This window comes from Mesoplodon mirus, assembly GCF_964341445.2.
Source record: "Mesoplodon mirus genome assembly, chromosome: 4".
NCBI classification, from domain to species: domain Eukaryota; kingdom Metazoa; phylum Chordata; class Mammalia; order Artiodactyla; family Ziphiidae; genus Mesoplodon; species Mesoplodon mirus.
The window spans coordinates 16,112,724-16,130,870 of NC_138979.1; the positions used below are offsets into that span (position 1 = coordinate 16,112,724).

Sequence of the window (18,147 nt, forward strand, 5' to 3'; positions counted from 1 at the left end):
CTAGGTGAATCACTTTAGGGAATCATAAAATATGCAATAAAAATGAGAGTGAAATTAATAAAAATGTCAATGTAAAGACCTCTGAAATTTTCCTCAATAAAAGCAATGAAAATATTGGCAAAAATGGCCACAGTAAAGCTTACAGCAAACTGGAGACCTTTTATTCAATAAATAACTGAATCTTGGTAAAAACAGTAAATTTGGAGGGGGGTTCTTTTCTTTTTCTTTTTAACTTGGCCCTATTCCTACCACTCTCCAGCTCCAAAGCAACTATAAAAAATGGCAGCCCACATTCCTGGTGCAGCATGGCAACCACAGAAACGAGCAGAATAGAGTTAAAACTCTTTCAAGCCTCATTACCAAATAATTATCAAATAATTATCATTATTTGATATGTCTGGTGTTTCCTGAAAGACACCAATTATAAGGCTGTCTGAAATTGCCCAGTACAAATAGACTCTTTACACTAGGCATGTGTTGAAAACAATTACTGGTAAGTGTTTTAACTTTACTGTTGCTTGGTGCGGTACATAACATATGGGGTCAACAATAGACTAACCAAAAGCTTAAAGTAAAACTGGAAACTGAAATGTCCCATAGGAGATTTGAAATGCTCCAACATCTTCCCACAAACCTATAGAGACACGTGCATGCATAGAGCTGCACACATGCTCTGGAAAGACCTGAAAAGGCCCTAAGCTCTCATCTCTGGCTGACTTTGAGGCTCTCTTAAGGAAGGAAGTGAGGAATAAGACAGAGATATCAACTGCCTCAGTAAGTATTGAAGATACACCACAATAGAGTCCCTCAACAAACACTGGGAAATTTATTGGTTCCAGGCATTTAAGAAACTCTCTTTCCAGCTGACCACTTAACTGACCAGGCAGAGAATTCAATGGACACACATGACAGGAATAAAGACTTTACAGAATTATTCCAGGAAAGTCACTAAAGTAAAAACAACAAATACAACAAACCACAACAAACTGTAAAAGTGAGGGGAAAAGATTTCCACACTTGCCACATTGTATTGTTGTAGATGTCCATGTTTCAAAAGAAATTGTGAGAAATGCAAAGAAACAAAAAAATGTGACTCACACAAAGGAAAAACACAATCAAACAAAAGTGTCTCTAAGAAAGCCCAGACATTAGACCTACTGAAAAGAAGACTTTAACTCAGCTATTTAAAATATTTCAGAGCTAAAGGAAACCATGTCTAAAGAACTAAGAAACCATGAGAATGATATCTTACAAAGTAGAGACTATCAGTAAAGAGATATAAATTATAAAATCAATAACTAATCACTATAATTGATTGTTATACTTGATAAAAATCAAACTCAAAATTCAGTGTTGATGGGCACACAATATATTAAGATGCAACTTGTGGCAATAACAGCATAAAGGTGGGGAGAATAGAGCTCAGTAGGACAAATTTCTTAAATACTATTGCAATTAAATTGTACTAATCCAGCATAGATTGTTGTAATCCCTAAAGCATCCAGTAAACTAATTCAAAATATTATATATATACATACAATATATAATACATACAGAAAATATATGTGTAACAGAGAAGAAAACACTAATGGAGGAAGAGAGTAACAAGAAAGACATAGACAGAAAACAAATAGCAGATAGCAGGTGTAAATCCTATCTTAGCAACCAAAAGTTTGAGATTGATATATTGTATAAAAACATAAACCAACAATTCAACTACAAAAAAAAGGGCTGAAAATAAAGAAATATAAAAAATATAAAAACAACTAAATGAGAGCTGGAAATTCATAAAACATATTTTAATGCACAATAAAAATGTTATTAGACACATAAAAGAACAATTTATAATGAAAAAAGAATCAACCCATCAAACAACAATTATAAATATATATGCACCTAAAAACAGTGCTCCAAAATATAAGAAACAAAAACTAATAGAATCAAAGTGAAAACAGAGAATTCAACAATAATAGTTGGAAACTTCAACACCCCATTTTTCAGAATGAATAGAACAATTAGACAGAAGATCAGTAAGGGTATAGAAGACTTGAGCAACACTATAAACCAGTTAGACCTAAGAGACACATATGGAATCCTCTATCCAACAGCAGCAAAATGCATATGCTTCTATTGTGTACACAAAATGTTCTCCAGGAAAGACCTTATTTTTGGCCACAAAACAAGTCTCAATACATTTAAGAGGATGTTAATCATACAAGTATGTTCTACAGCTACAATGGAGTGATTTGAGTCAAGAGCAGAAAGAAATGAAGGAAATTTGCAAATATGTAGAAATTAAATAACACACTCCTAATGGGTCAAAGGTGAAAATCAGAAGAGAAATTAGAAAATACTTGAGATGAAAAACTAATTTAACTGCATCTCATGCATTTTGAAGCATTGTGAAAATACAATATATCAAAATGCATGAGATGCAGTTAAATTTGTGCTTAGAAATAAATTTATAGCTATAAATTACTAAATTTAAAAAAAAGTTTTAAAATCAACAATCTAAACTTTCACCTTACAAAGCTGGAAGAAGAACAAACTAAACCCAAAGCAAGTAGTAGAAGAAAATAGTAAATATTAGAGCATAAATAAATCAAATACAGAATAGAAAATCAATAGAATAAAATTAAGTAAACCAAAAGTTGGTTTTTGGAAAGATCAACAAAATTAACAAAACTTTCACTAGACTGAGACTGACCAATAAAAAAAAGAAGACAACTCAATTTACTGAATGAATAGTGAAACAAGGGTCAGAACTACCAACTTTATAGAAATAAAAAGAATTATAAGGAAATATTATCAACAAATGCAGGCTAACATATTAGATAACCTTGATAATATGAAAAAAATCCTAGCAAGACGATTCAGGACCAAAACTGACTCTAGTAGAGATTGAAAATCTGAATAGATAACAAAAGAATGAATCAGTAACCAAAAAGCTCCCCACAAAGAAATTCTCAGTCACAGAAGGTTGAACTAGTGAATTCTATAAAACATTTAGAGAATTAACACTAACTTCACCAACTCTTGCACAAATTATAAGAGGAAAGACTTCCCAACGCATTCTGTGAGGCCATTATTTCCTTGATACCAAAACCTGGCAAACATATCACAAACATATCAAAAAAAAGAAAATCATAGATCAATACCCCTGATTAACATACATGTAAAAATACTAAACAAAATATTGGAAAACCTCATCAAGCAAGACATAAAGATATAAAAAGGATTATTCACCATGACCAAGCAGAATTTATCCCAGGAATGCAAATTTGGTTCAACATATGAAAACCAATCACTATATGAAAACTAATCACTATAAAACACCATATAAATAAAAGCCCAAAGTGACATGATCATCTCAATAGATGCAGAAAACACATTTGACAAAGTCTAACACTTTCTCGGGATAAAAAACACTTCATAGGGCTTCCCTGGTGGCGCAGTGGTTGAGAGTCCGCCTGCCGATGCAGGGGACATGGGTTCGTGCCCTGGTCCGGGAGGATCCCACATGCCGCGTAGCGGCTGGGCCCGTGAGCCATGGTCGCTGAGCCTGTGCTTCCGGAGCCTGTGCTCCGCAAAAAAATACTTCATATATTAGTCAGAGACGTGAACATGCTTACCTGATAAATGACATCTACAAAAAACCCTCAGCTAACATCAAACCTGATGGTAAAAGTTTAAAAAGTTTTCCACTAATGGAAATAAGGATATCTGCTATCACCAATTCTATTCAACATTGCACCCAAATTTCTAGGTGGGCAATTAGACAAGGAAATGAAATAAAAGGCAGCCAGAAAGGAAACAGAAAGTAAAACTCTATTTGCAAATGACATGGTCTTGTACATAGAAGGTCCTAAGGAACCATGCAATTACATCAGCCCATTTGAACAGTCGATGATAATCTTCCCATATTAAGATCAGCTAATTGGTAACTTTAATTACAACTGCAAAGTCCTTTGATAGAAGTACCTAGATTAGTGTTTGAATAACCAGGGGATGAGAATCTTGGGGGGACGTCTTTAGAATTCTGCCTGCTACAAACAGTAGTCACTAATTTGGTTCCCTTGTTCCATTTGCTATGTTATAAGGTACCGACCAAAACCTATGAGGCCTAAAGTAGTTATGTTGCTACGAGTTCTCCCTTTACTGATTCGGTTGTAGGACACTGAATCAGCATAACTAATCATCAGAGTTGCAAGACTTCATTTGCAGAGAACTAAAATCTTCTGGGTCCTTTCCAACCACTTTAATTGGTAAAACTCCCTGCCCACTTTCATTTGGCAGAATCTCAGTCTACTGACCATTTGGCTATGATTCAAAAGGTACATTCTTTGAAATTTGTATCATATTTATTTCAATATACATTTATTTTACATATTTCTGTTCAGTATGTATTCAATATGAGGCTGAATTAATTTGAATTAATACTCATATAAATTTAACAAATAAGTCACCTGCCTGTAAAGATAAAATTTCTGCCAAAAGGAAAGCAAATGATATAAAGGAAAAAATTCTATGTCTACAGAGAAATTGTAGCACATATTATTTTTTGGCTCTAATCAGTGAAATAATATCATTTACTTTAAGATAGGTTTACTACTAATTTATGTGGAGTAATTTCATTGATGTCATATCAGTTAATTCAAATAATCATCTGGGTTGTCAATTATGATTCCCTGACTGATATATTACCTGAATTTGAAATAAAAGGAATGAGGAAATAAACAAATATATTATCCAATAAAAAATAAGCATCACGTTTATAGAAGAATTATATAAACCTCATGTAGCTTATTTTAAATGCACACACATGCAGGCACACATCAAGAACCCCGATATCATGAACTTGGCAATCAAAGAATTTGTGGGAAAGAAAAACAAAAACGGAAGCTCTCTGCAAAACACTACTTGAGGCAGAATGAATTATGAAGTACCAAATGTGTATGCCTTTGATATTAATTATGTGGTGTGGCTGAGGAGTTGCATTATCCATCAACACTCTCGTTTCCACTGCCTGATTGCACAGTATTGGTAATTGTTGGTAATAGGACTGTCAGCTGTGAAGGAGTTTGGGTAGAGATGGGAAAAGACGGAAGGAAATAGTATTGATGAGCAAAATCAATAACCTTTGGGTGACATAATTCCTGACATTCCCAAATACACTTCTGGCCTTACCTTCATTTCCAGAGACAGTATTCTCTAGCCATAGCAGACTGCTATATCATTGCCTGGGCACACCAAGTAACTCTATATGGTCCTTATGTGGTTCTTTCAGTTTGAAATATTTCTTTCACTTCCCTGTCCATTGAAATATCACTCATCTTTCAAGTCCTTTCTCAAATGCCCTTCTCCTTTCCAGTGTCAGAACTTGCCTATAGCCACAGAGCAATCTTCTCAGACTAATATTATAGTACCTTTCGAATTTCTCCCTGTATTAAAATTAACTGGGTTATTCTTGAGAATGCTTTTCAAAGAGATCATAAACACTCCAAGATGCAACATGTATCTTAAAAGTCTTTATAACATTCACAGCCTTTATCATGATGCCTTACACACACTGGGCTTAATAAGAGCTTTTGAACTGAAATTAACAATTGATACCAACATATAAAATTATATGTTCATAAACAATCAATTTTTCATCTTTAATTAATTTTTACTTTTAAACTAGTATAACTACAATATTAAAGATGCAACAAGTGGAAAATACACTGTACACCCACTTAATGAACACAATTCTTATTTTTATTTTTATTATAAGAAACAGGCTTAACTACTGTAACAAAACCTCCTCCATAATGGAAAATTCAGATGAATTTTTAAATAACAGCGTAATGAAGCTGATTTCTTTGCAAAATCAGAGTATAGATCAAAGTAAGCTTCACCTATGTTTTCTACAAAAATGAACTGAATACTGACCACTAAAATTAAGATTATAACTTATCTGTTAGTGGAGGAATTTTATCCTTTACTTATGTAGCCCCATTGCATGTTGTCAGATGCAAAAATGCTCAATTAACATTTATTGAACAGACTAAGGGATAGCAAACTATGACCTGCAGACAAATCTCACCTTCCACCTGATTTTGCATGGCCTGAGAGTTAAAGGTTTTTACATTTTTAAATGGTTAAAAAAGTTCAAAAGAATAATATTTTATGACAGGTGAAAGTTATATGAATTATAAATTTCAGTGTCCATCAGTAAAGTTTTATTATAATATAGTCATGCTTTATCTTTAAGTATTGTTTATGGCAACTTTCGCAGTATAGTGGCAGAGCTGAGTAGTTGGGACACAGACTGTATACCCTAAAAAGCCACAATTATTTACTATCTGGGCCTTTAAAAAAATATGCAGATCCCTGGAATAGAACATTAATGTTCAGGTTAATGTCTCCATTACTAAATTGCAGCTTCACTGGGGACAAGATCTGTGTTCTTGTTCACTATTATAGCTACACACACACAATGTGTGGAATAATATATATGCCCAATAAAAAGTTTTTAAATTAATATATAAAATAATAAACATTACTTTTTCACTAACATCAAAATAAATGGATATTAAGACTATAAAGGCTATAAAAACTTGATCTAGAGAGTTAGAATATGAGACTCTTTTCTATTTTTTGTCTTTTGCTGTTGCTTATTAATAAAAGAATCTAAATCGCTGTCTAAATAACACAGCCTGCCAAGTATTGAGAAATAGATTATGGTTCCTAGTGCCCTTCAGAAAGAGCAGCATAGATCAGTTTAGGACATCCTGGTGGTAGAAAACCCAGTGATGAATATAATGCTTATATTAAAAAAACAAGAAAAACCTAAAAGCTTTGGCCTGAGGTTAAGCTACCACTGCAGCTAAAACACTGATAGAAAGGTTGCTATTTCCTTAGCCTGAAGAATCAGGTAAAGAAGCCAAGGACATGCAGGTCCACCACAAATAAAGGGCAGAATTCTAGAAAGAAAAGAGCCAGAAAAAGGGGTGACCCAGGTTCTATGGATAAACTCTACCCAAATCTCCACCTGAAACTGAAGCATGCATGTGCAGGGAACACTTCTAGTAACTAAAGCTAAAAGAGCTGAATTGATATTTGAACTACTGAATTGATATCTAAACTACAAAACAGAATTCTCAATTTGAGTCTAAGCAAGCTAATCATTTACTCTAATGAAATCAATCATAAATACTCTCAATAAATATAACAGAATCCAGAGACTCTACAGTAGTAAATTTACAATGTCATAGATATGATCCAAAATTATTTGACAGGAAAAGGACGAGGAAAATACGACCATGCCATGGGAAAAGACAGTCAACAGAGGTCAATTGTGAGATGAAGGAGACAAGGATTTTTAATTTACAATTATACTGATGCTCAGTGAAGGACAATACACTCATAATGCATGAAAGGATAAAAGATCTTAGTAGAGAAATTAACATAATTTAAAAGCAATCAAATGAAAAATTTTATACAATATCTGATATTTTTTAAAAGATCATTGGATAGGCTTATAACCATATTAAAGATGACACAGAAAAAAAATCACAGAACTTGAAAATAAATCAATTGAAAGTGTTCAAGGTGAAAAAGGGAAAACAATCAAAATATATAAGACCCTCAATAATAATATGTTAGACATGTTGTCTAACATCATGATGATTGAAGTCCAAGAAGGAGAGGAGAGAAAGAAAGAGATGGGAAAATATATCTGAATAAATAAGGGGAGAACACTTTCCAAAATTGGTGGAAAAAACATTTAAAATTCATGAAGCTTATTTAACCTGATTAGGACTTTTAAAATCTCATGCCTAGGCACATTATAGACAATTGATTAAAACCAACATAAAACATCTTGATAGCACTAAGAAAAACAAAGCTATATTAAATATAGCAAAACAATCATTTTAATAACTGTGAATGTCACATCAGGGAATAGGGAGGCCAGAAGACAGGGAAATAATATCTTTAAAGCACTAAAAGAAAAATATGTCCATGAACAATTCTATATCTAATGAGAATTATTTCAAGAATAAAGGGAGAATAAAGACATTTTCATTAAGGAAAACTAACAATTTATCATCAGCAGAACTGGACTACAAGAAATACTAAAGGAAATTATTTATACTGAAGAGAAATGATACTAGAGACAAACTCAGATAGTCAGAAGAAATGGAGATTATTGCAAGTAATGAATATGATAAAAGAATATTTTTCTCTTAATTTATTTTTAATAATATTTAAAGAAAAATAGCATTGATTTGTAAGATTTATAACTTACATATTATAGATTACAGATGTAATACATGGGATCACTATAAAGTAAAGGACAATGAGAAAGGGATAAATGACCTATGCTTTTCTAAATTGTCTACATTTTAAGTATATTTTACAATATCAATTTTAAGTATACTATAAAGAGTTAAGAGTATATGCCATAATGCCTAGAGTTACCACAAAATTAAATGTTAAGACATACATCTAAAAAGCCAATTAAAACAGGATTTTAAAAAATATTCAAATAATCTCAAAGAAGGCAGAGAAGGAGACCAGAAGGATCAAAAACAGAATGTTCAAACAGAAGACAAACAATAAAATGTTGATATAAATCTAACAATACCAATTATTACATTAAATTAAATGGATTAAACATTCCAATGAAATGAATTATCATAATGGATACAAAAGCAAGATTCAACTACATGCTGTCTCCCAGAGACACACTTTAAGTATAAAGACAGGTTGAAAACAAACAATAGGAAAAAATATATTGTAAAAACAACGTAAGAAAAGACAGATGACTTGCACACTATTTTTATCACCTTAACCTAATTGATAGTTATAGACCCCTATACCCAATAATTGTAGAATACACATTCTTTTCTAATTCACCTGGTATTTTCACCAAGATAGATTATATGCTGTATCATAAACTAAGTCTCAAAATATTTTAAAAGATTGAAATGAGAGAATGTATTAACCAAAAGGTAATTAAAATTAGAAGTCAATAATAATATGTCAAAACCCCACAAACATAATATTTGGAAATTCAACAACACACTTCTAAATAATCCATGGACCAAAGAATAAGTTACAAAGGAAATTAGAAAATGTTTTAACTGAATAATATATATCAAAACTAGTGAACCAAAATTTCCACTTCAGGAAATAAGAAAAAAAAAAGAAAAAGAAATAAAAGGAAAATCCTAGGTAGAAGAGAAGAGGAGAGGAGATAAAACACAAATAATCAACAGCAGGAATAAGGGGGGTTGTTGCTATACATTCTACAGACACTGAAAGGATAACGGACTCTTAACAACAAATTTGACACAGTAAAAATAGAAAAAGTGGATTTCATAAAATTAAAGACTTCTCATTAAAAATATCAATAAGAAGATTAATATACATTCCACAGACTTGGAGAAAATATTTGTAAGCATAAATCTTAGAAAGAATGGGAAGCCAAGATATATAAAAACTGGTACAAGGAACACTCATTCATTGCTGATGGGAATGCAAAATGGTACAGCCACTTTAGAAGACTGTTTGGCAGTTTCTTATAAAACTAAGCATACCCTCACCATAGAATCAAGCAGTCATGTTCCTTGGTATTTATACAAAGGAGTTGAAAACTTACGTGCACACAAAAACCAGCGGCTGGATGTTTATGGTAGCTTTATTCATAATTGCCAAAATGTGGAAACAACCAAGATGCCCTTCAGCAGGTGAATGGGTAAACTATGGTACATCCAGACAGTGGAATATTATTCACCACTAAAAAGAAATGATCTATCAAGCCATGAAAAGACATGGATGAAACTTAAATGCATATCAATACATGTCATTATACATTTGTCCAAATCCATAGAGTGTACAACGCCAAGAGTGAACCCTAATATAAACTACGGACGTTGCGTGAAAATTATGCGTCCATGTAGGTTCATTGATTGTAACAAATGTACCACTCTGGTGAGGAAGTTTTGTAGTGGGGGGAGGCTGTGTGTATGTGGGAGCATGGGGTGTACAGGAAATCTGTGATGTCTATTCAATTTTGCCGTGAATGTACTCCAAAATTAGAGCCTATTTTAAAAATTACAACTCATTCATAAAAAAACAAGTAGCCCAATAAAAATTAAGCAAAATATGTGAGCAGAAAATTTACAAAAGATATATTAATAGCCAATAAGCTTCTGCAAAAGAGACCAATATCAACAGTCATCAGGAAAATTCAAATTCAAACTATGGTGAGATACCACCACATACTTAGCAGAACGATCAAAATGAAACCACTAAATAGAAAATATTAACAAAGGTGTAGAACAACAGGAAGTCTCATAGATTGTTGGTAGGAGTGTGAAATTGTACAGCTACCTTAGAAAAAACTCTGGCAGTTCTCATAAAACTAAACATCCATTGATGCAGCATTTCAGTTCTAGGTATTGACCAAAGAGTGTTAAAAACATACATTCACAATGACTTGTACAAAAACGTTCATAGCAGTTGTATTCATAGTAGCCCAAAACAGGAAAAAAACAGGGGTGTCCATCAGTAGGAGAATGGACGAATAAACTTATTCAATTGCAAACTGCTCAGCAATAAAAAGGAAAGAACTCATGTTACATGCTACAACCTGGATGAATCTGAGAGCAAAGTGAGAAAAGCCTTACACAAAAGGGCATATAATGCACGAGTTCATTTATATGAAGTTCTAGAATAGGCAAAACTAATCTATGGAGGAGGAAAAGGGATTAAAGCAGTGATTATTTTGGGAGCAGAGGATGGGAGCAAGGATTGACTAGGAAGGGACCTGAGGGAACTCTCTGGTGTGACAGTAATGTTTCACATTTTGTTAGGGGTTTGAGTTGCACAGGTGAATGCATTTGTCAGAACTTATCCAATAGTATTGATACATTTAAATTGGTATTTTCATATAACATAAGTTTTACTTCAAAGGGAAAAAAAAGAACTGTAATGAATACCTAACTCCAGCAGAAGGACAAACTTTTTCTTAGGGGACCAAATAGTTTAGGCTTTGTCTACATATGGTCACTGTCACAACCACTCAACTCCAAGACTGTAGTACAAAAGCAGCCACAGACAATTTGTGAATGAATAGGCATGGCTGTGTTCCAATAGAACTGTATTTACAAAAATAGGAAAATGACCTACAGGACATGGTTTGTTCATCTCTGCGTCTAGTTAATGATACCGTGTTGCCGTATTTGTGGTAAAGTTATTCCTGCAACTTTCTCTGAATGCATAGAAAATATGACAGATTGATAGATGGAGAAAGGGATGGGTGGATGGATAGATATTGATAAAACAAACATAGAATAGTAAATTTAATTATATAACCTAAGTGGTAGGTATATGGTTAGTCACAGTAAGTTTTTTCAAACTTTTTCACATTCTTGAAAATTTTTATAATAAACTCTTGTCAGGGGAACATACAAATAAAAAAATAAGTGGGTTCATAGATCCTGTTCATAGCTTACTAGGAAAAATAGAGCTAATATGGCCATAAATTAAGAAACACAGTGTAGATGAAACTTTCAAAGCTATTATGTGCTGCCCAACAATCCCACATGACCAAAGAAATGCCGCAGAAATGGGTCCTGCAGGTGTGTCTGAGGAGAATAGCAAAGAACCTCCAGTCCTAGACTATGATCATCATACCTCCCTAGAACAAAATAAAAAGACTGGATGCTGTTTAATAGTGTGTGTGCTTCGTAATATAATATATGGGGTTTAGACCCAACTTAGCAATTGGTTAAAATAACAAAAGTTCTCATAATCCCATTTAAACCTAATTTTAAATACCCAAATAAGAAAAATAATCTGCGGTATAAAAGGAAATATTAACTTTTCAAATAATTTTTTTTTATCTTTGATAACCTATACAGTTTAGGTTTACAGAGAACTACACATTTTAAAAACCTCACGTATCACCTTTACCATGAGCTGAATTCTAGAATTATTTAAAACTCTTTATTTTTATAAGAATTAAGAAAAACTCATATTTTATAAGTTATAAGAAAAACTTTTATATTCTTATAAGAAAAACTATTATATTCCATTCTTTGAAAAAAGTTTTACTATCATTGCAAAGATATATTTGAATTTGTGTAATGATACTATTTTATCTAATTACAATGTTATACACTTTTAAAAATCAATACTACATCTTAATCACTTTGCCTCAAGCTTTAGTAGACTTCAAATATTGACACAGTGATGTTTTTAATGTTCTAATAGATTTTCAAACTTAGCTCTGAAAACTTCTCAAGGCATTGATTACATGATGAAAAATATTAATCTGGAGCACTGACAAATTATTTCAAGTGTAAGTTAATCAAAAATTTTATTAATACTCATGAAATAAGGATTGCTGAATGGAGACAAGATTCCAGCATGACTTTTTCCATAAACATTTTCAAGCACCTTATATCTGAAGGCAAAACATTTGCTTATTTAAAGCAGTCTCTAGGGAAATACTCATATTTTAACATTTAACTGTAGATATAAGAGACGCATCACTATTATTAAAACCACTAGCCTTCAATTATTATGCTAGGCAACATTTTGCCCCTCTTTCCCTATGAGGCTTATAGTATTATTATTATTTCCATTTTACAGATGAGGAAACTGAGACCACACAGCTAGCAGGTGAGCAGGGCCAGTATTCAAACACAACCAGTCTGACTCCAGAGATCTTAAACCAAGCGATATAGCTAAGACAGTGTCTGCCTATATAACATCTCAATTTTGATGTGAATTGATCCCATTTTATCTCTTTACTAGGCTATCAAATGGCAAAATAAGAAAAGAGAAGGAAGAAAGAAAGAGGGAGGAAATGGAGGAGAAAAGAAAAGAGGTGGAGACCCTAATGTTGTCTAACTTCAAGACGAGGTGGCAAGAAGAAGAGAATCAGAGCCACATATAACATAAAAAGAAAGTATCAAGTATTCTGCCCATGATGGAGACTAAGGTAAGTAACTGTATACTGTGAAAAATCTTCTTCCTAAGTAAAAGGAAAAAACAGTGAGGAGGTTCTAAAGGGGAAATGGTATTACAATGGCTAAAATTTGGGAACCAGATTTAATATCACCATCTAACACTACTGTATCCATAATAAATGTTTCATGTAATTGCAGTGAGTCGGTCCTGTTTGTGAAGTCTGGCTCCCCCCGTTTTTATTTTTGGTGATAAATTTAGCTTATTCCTAACAATTGCTAAAAATTCTTTTTTAAAAATTATTTTTGTCATCAAAGCCAAGGACAATAAACTCCATTTTACTTACATAAGAGTTAAAATAAGGAACACCAAAATTATTCAGAAATGTACTAAACATCAACTTTTATCAGGTATTTTATGACAAGTTCTACTTACAATATCTTACTTAGCTCTCAAATCCTATCTTATGATAGATTTTAGAGTTGAGAAAACCAAGGTTTAACAAAGTAAATTGCTCAAGATTATATAGCTAGTAAGTGACAGCACCAGCATTCTAACCACATGTATAGTATTTATGTAAACATTTCCAAACTACTAACATCTAATCGCTTTAAATTGTCTCTAGGGAATACTCATATTTAAGATTTAATTGTATTTATTTGCAAGAAGTATAAATTTTATTTAAAAATCACCAGGCTTCAATTAGTTATGCCAGGTAAAAGATTACCTCTTTTCATACCATGTGTAAGGCCATCAGATGAAGGCAGGCACAGAGTCAGTTTTTGCTTACTAAAATATCTTAATCACCTGGTGTAAACTGGCAAGTGAATGGACTTCATTAGTTAACAAATAAAGAAATGAATAAATGTCTGGCTCCAGAACTCCCATCAGAGCTTTCTAGTCAGCCGAAGAATACAAGTATTACCAGAGAAAGCTAAAATCAGTCTAAACAAAAGCAAAGATATTCGACAAATTAATCTATGTAGTACTATGTTTAAATTTCACAGTTTCCTTACAGAGTCAAAATAGCTAGAAATCCCAATTATTATCTAGATAGACCTTTGAGGTCCCAGGAACCCAATTATAAGAATCTAATATGACATTTTAGAATCATAAATATCTTGAATATAGTTAAATACAATTTTTGGTATTTATATACAAAAATATAAATACTTTTTATAATAAAATACTATTTTATACAATATAGTTGTATAAAATTAGACATTATCATCATTAATATCTATCAGCCATGATTCTATTGTCCTTACCAACCACTTGACAAAAAAAAAAAAGTTCAAAGCACTTACCAGACATATCACCGTTGTGGTCATGAAATGGAGGTGATGGGCCAGTCATCCCATTCCTCTTTGCCCAGCCAAGTCGCAGACTCTGATCTTGCATCATACTACAGAGTCCATCCTCAAAATCACATCTTTCATAGTTTGAGCCTAATGAGAGAAAAAAGAAATCCACTTTCACAACACCACATGTGGCTTTTTAAGAAATAAAACAATAGGTGAAAAAGAAAGCTTAGGAACAAATTACAAAGAGATTAACATCAGGATAATTTCTCACAATTTAAATCTACTTTATCAATGCAAAGCTTTTTTGCATATGACATTCGAATAAATCACCACATATTAAAAACCAGTGCAGTCATACAGAAAGAATGCCACTCATGAGGTCAGAAGACTGAGGACCTAATCTTGATTTTGTCTCTTATTAACTGAGGGCCTTGCTAAACCACTTAACCACACCAAGCCCTTTTCTTCACCTATGAAACTGAAATAATGGCATCCTGCCCTTTCTCCCTCAAATGACTGCTGTGAAGTTCTTATGACATAATATATATATAAATACAACTCTTAGGCACCACAAAATATGAGGCATTATTATTAAGGTTACATCTTCAAATCCACCTTAATGTTCCAGCCATAGCAGAATTTCAGGTTTGGGCAGACCAATTCAGAGAGGATCCTCTGATACAAATTCAGCCATTGTGGCTGCGACATAGCACCTCCCTGGAACTGAGCATAGCACCTGGAATTAAGCATAGCACCTCCCTGTTGAATCTCAATGTTCTTGAAATCCCTGGTGTTTTTAATCACAAGGCATTTTCTGGCTTTTTTTTTTTTTTTCCTTTTCTTTTTCTCTTGGTATAAGTGATCCAAGAGGCTTGGGAGAGGGAGAAAGATTTGGACACTTGGTTGCTCACAATAACCCCCCAGGGAGGGCTTTATTCCATTATCCACCATCTGTAAATGTCACTCTCTAAAAAACAGATTAATTCAATGGCAACTATACCATCCCTGGGTTGTAGCTCTTAGTAACTGGAGATGTTCCTTTGACAAGCTTGTTCTTGTGCTAACTGGTTGCATTAGCCACAGTGGTTATTCTGATTGATAGATAGACAGTGTCTGACAACCCAGTCACAAAAACATAATTTTTATTTAGTCACATTTCGGGAAAATATTATTTAGTAATAATACATCTGGTGCGTATCCTTGAGAACATCCATGTGAGTACTAAAAGCTGAATTAGAAACTACACTTCTAAACATTATCTAAACCTGCTTTATTACCAATGGTCTATTTTATTATTTTTAGTCCTAGATTCCTTATTTTGAAAGATTTTACAAAGCAGCTGTATTCTGTAATGTTAACAGGTATCTTAATAGCCACAATTTACTGAGGGAGATCAGTGCTAGGCATTCTAATTGCGGTAGTTTATTTACTTCTTACAAAAACCTTATGAAGCAGGCAGCCAGTGAACGTTGGGGCCAAGATTGGAGCCAGGTCTTTTTTGACTCCAGAACCTGAATTCTTAAAGCTCTGTTCCAAGGTCTCATTGTTAAGCCACTAACCCATTTTTACCAAAGACCTAGAATTAGAGGCCTGTCAGAGTTTCCAATACTGAGGAAACCAGTATTTCCAGGCAGAATTCATGTCATTCTATCTAAAAGCTAAGAAACTTGATTAGTCTGTGAATCATACCGTGCTTAAATTTACAATTGCCTTAAGGCCTTTGAAATATTTAGAATATCCAGAATATCCCAATCATTACCTCATGGACCCCTAGTGGTCCAGGGAAGCTGGTTAAATGGAAAATGAACTAAATTATACAGTTATTTGTATATGAATGTGCATGTCATTCAATTCATTATGCATGTATCTTCATAAGTATGTATCTGTTTTCAAGTCTCTTTTAGTCCCAGCATTTTTCCAATGATCTACTTGTGATTACAAAATATTCTAAACTATTTTTATCACCATATTTCAGCAATTATGTGTATGAAATGTACACACACACTCACATAGGTGTCAGTTTTTAAATACCAAGAAATTACCTTGCATTACAATTACTTAGTTGATGTCTGTTTCCAATGTTCTTTGTTCTCTTTAATAAACAAGGATAATGATGATGTATTCTAGAAGTGTTAGAACTAGAAAAATAGCTAAATAAAACATTTTTTTTTCTGAATAGTCTCAACAAGGGTTCCTTTTGTTACAAAATGAATCTAATGAGCATATATTTTTCAACTGTTATTTAAAAAAGCAATCATGAACTTCTAATAACTGCCAGATTATTCAAAAATGCATCAGAGAATTTTCTAAGTATTCATTTTCCTCCCAGTAGAGAATTGTGTATTTTAAACCATTTGAACAATTTTTCCTGAATTGTGGTTGATTTGCCTTTTATAATCTCATATCCCATACATCTACATTCAAATCTGATAGTACTTACTATACTAAAGTCTGTCTGCGAGGAGATTTTCCCACTACCGCAGCAATGCTGCAGTTGGACAACATATGGAACAGGAGGAATGGGATGCAGGAACTTAGGAGAATCCATGTTCCTGGGCTTTTTGAACTTGAGCAACTCATCATTTTGTTTTAAATTTTGTGATCCCACAGGTCCAGCATACTGCAGTGAAAAAGAGAGGGTATCTCCATGTTGTGCTTTGAGGTTGCTTGGAAGACCCAATTATCTTCCGAATTGGCTTCCAACATGCCAGATTCTCTCATTAAAAATTTACTGCAGAGCCATTCATGGATTCAATCATTAACACCATAAGTGGAGAAAAATATTAAACTCTATCCTCAAGTGGTAGTTAACATAGGGCATGCTTCTGAGAAAATGGTAAGGAATAGAAAAAAAAATTAATAGTGGTAGTGGTGAAGAAATTGATGCAGAACTCGGGATTAACTTAGTATAGTATGAGTAGATCATCACAATATAAAGTTCTTAGAAGACAGGGAAACTGTAAGAGTTAGGAGAACTCTAAAAAGGAGAGGTAGAAGGTATTAAAAGCAAGCCATTTATTTCACAATTTTGCCTGCACCTATATTAATAATTCACATTTCTTTTCCTCCTGAAAGTTCTGTGAGGCACAGTTGTAGACTTGCCTTAATGTTAAATCCTGCTTTTCTTGGAAAACTGTGCCAAAATATGAAATGCATTTTAACCATTTCACGTATATGGTTCTGTGATAAAAACAATAATTCACATTGATATGCAACCATCACTACCATCCAAGTCCACAACTGTTTCATTTTCCCCAACTGAAACTTTTCATTTCTCCCTCCCCTCAGCCCCTCGGAACCACCATTCTTCTTTCTGTCTAAAACTTTGAGTACTCCAGGTACCTCATATAAGTGGAATCATGCAATATTTGTCCTTTTGTGATTGGTTTATTTCACTTAGTATAATTGTCCTCAAGGTTCAGCCATGTTGTAGCATGTGTCAGAATTTCCTTCCTTTTTAAAGCTGAATAATATTCCACTGTATGTATCTACCATATTTTATTTATTCATTCACCTGCTGGAGGATACTTGGGTTGCTTCCACCTTTTGGCTATTGGGAATAATTTGTTATCAACATGGGTGTACAAGTATCTGTTGGAGTCCCTTCTTTCACTTCTTTTTGATATGTCTCCAGATTTGAATGGCTGTATTATACAGTAATTCTATTTCTAATATTGAATGGAATTGCCATACCATTTCCACAGAAGCAAAAGGGCTTTACATTCCCACCACCAATGCACAAGTGTTCCAATTTCTCAACATTTTTGCCAATACTTGTTATTTTCTTGGGTTTTGTTTGTTTATAATAGCCACCCCAATAGATGTGAGGTGGTATCTCATTGTGGTTTTGATTTGCATTTTCCAAATGATCAATGATATT

General features: G+C 33.2%; 1 protein-coding gene across 1 annotated transcript in view; it reads right to left on the bottom strand.

The window, feature by feature from the left end:
• MALRD1 (MAM and LDL receptor class A domain containing 1) overlaps window positions 1-18,147 on the bottom strand; it is a gene marked incomplete at both ends in the record, with an annotated part of 598,196 nt that overhangs the window by 572,746 nt on the left and 7,303 nt on the right. The window contains one exon of the mRNA XM_082619568.1: window positions 14,271-14,411. Coding sequence (XP_082475694.1) covers window positions 14,271-14,411 — 141 coding nt within the window. The remainder of the gene's footprint in view (window positions 1-14,270; window positions 14,412-18,147) is intronic.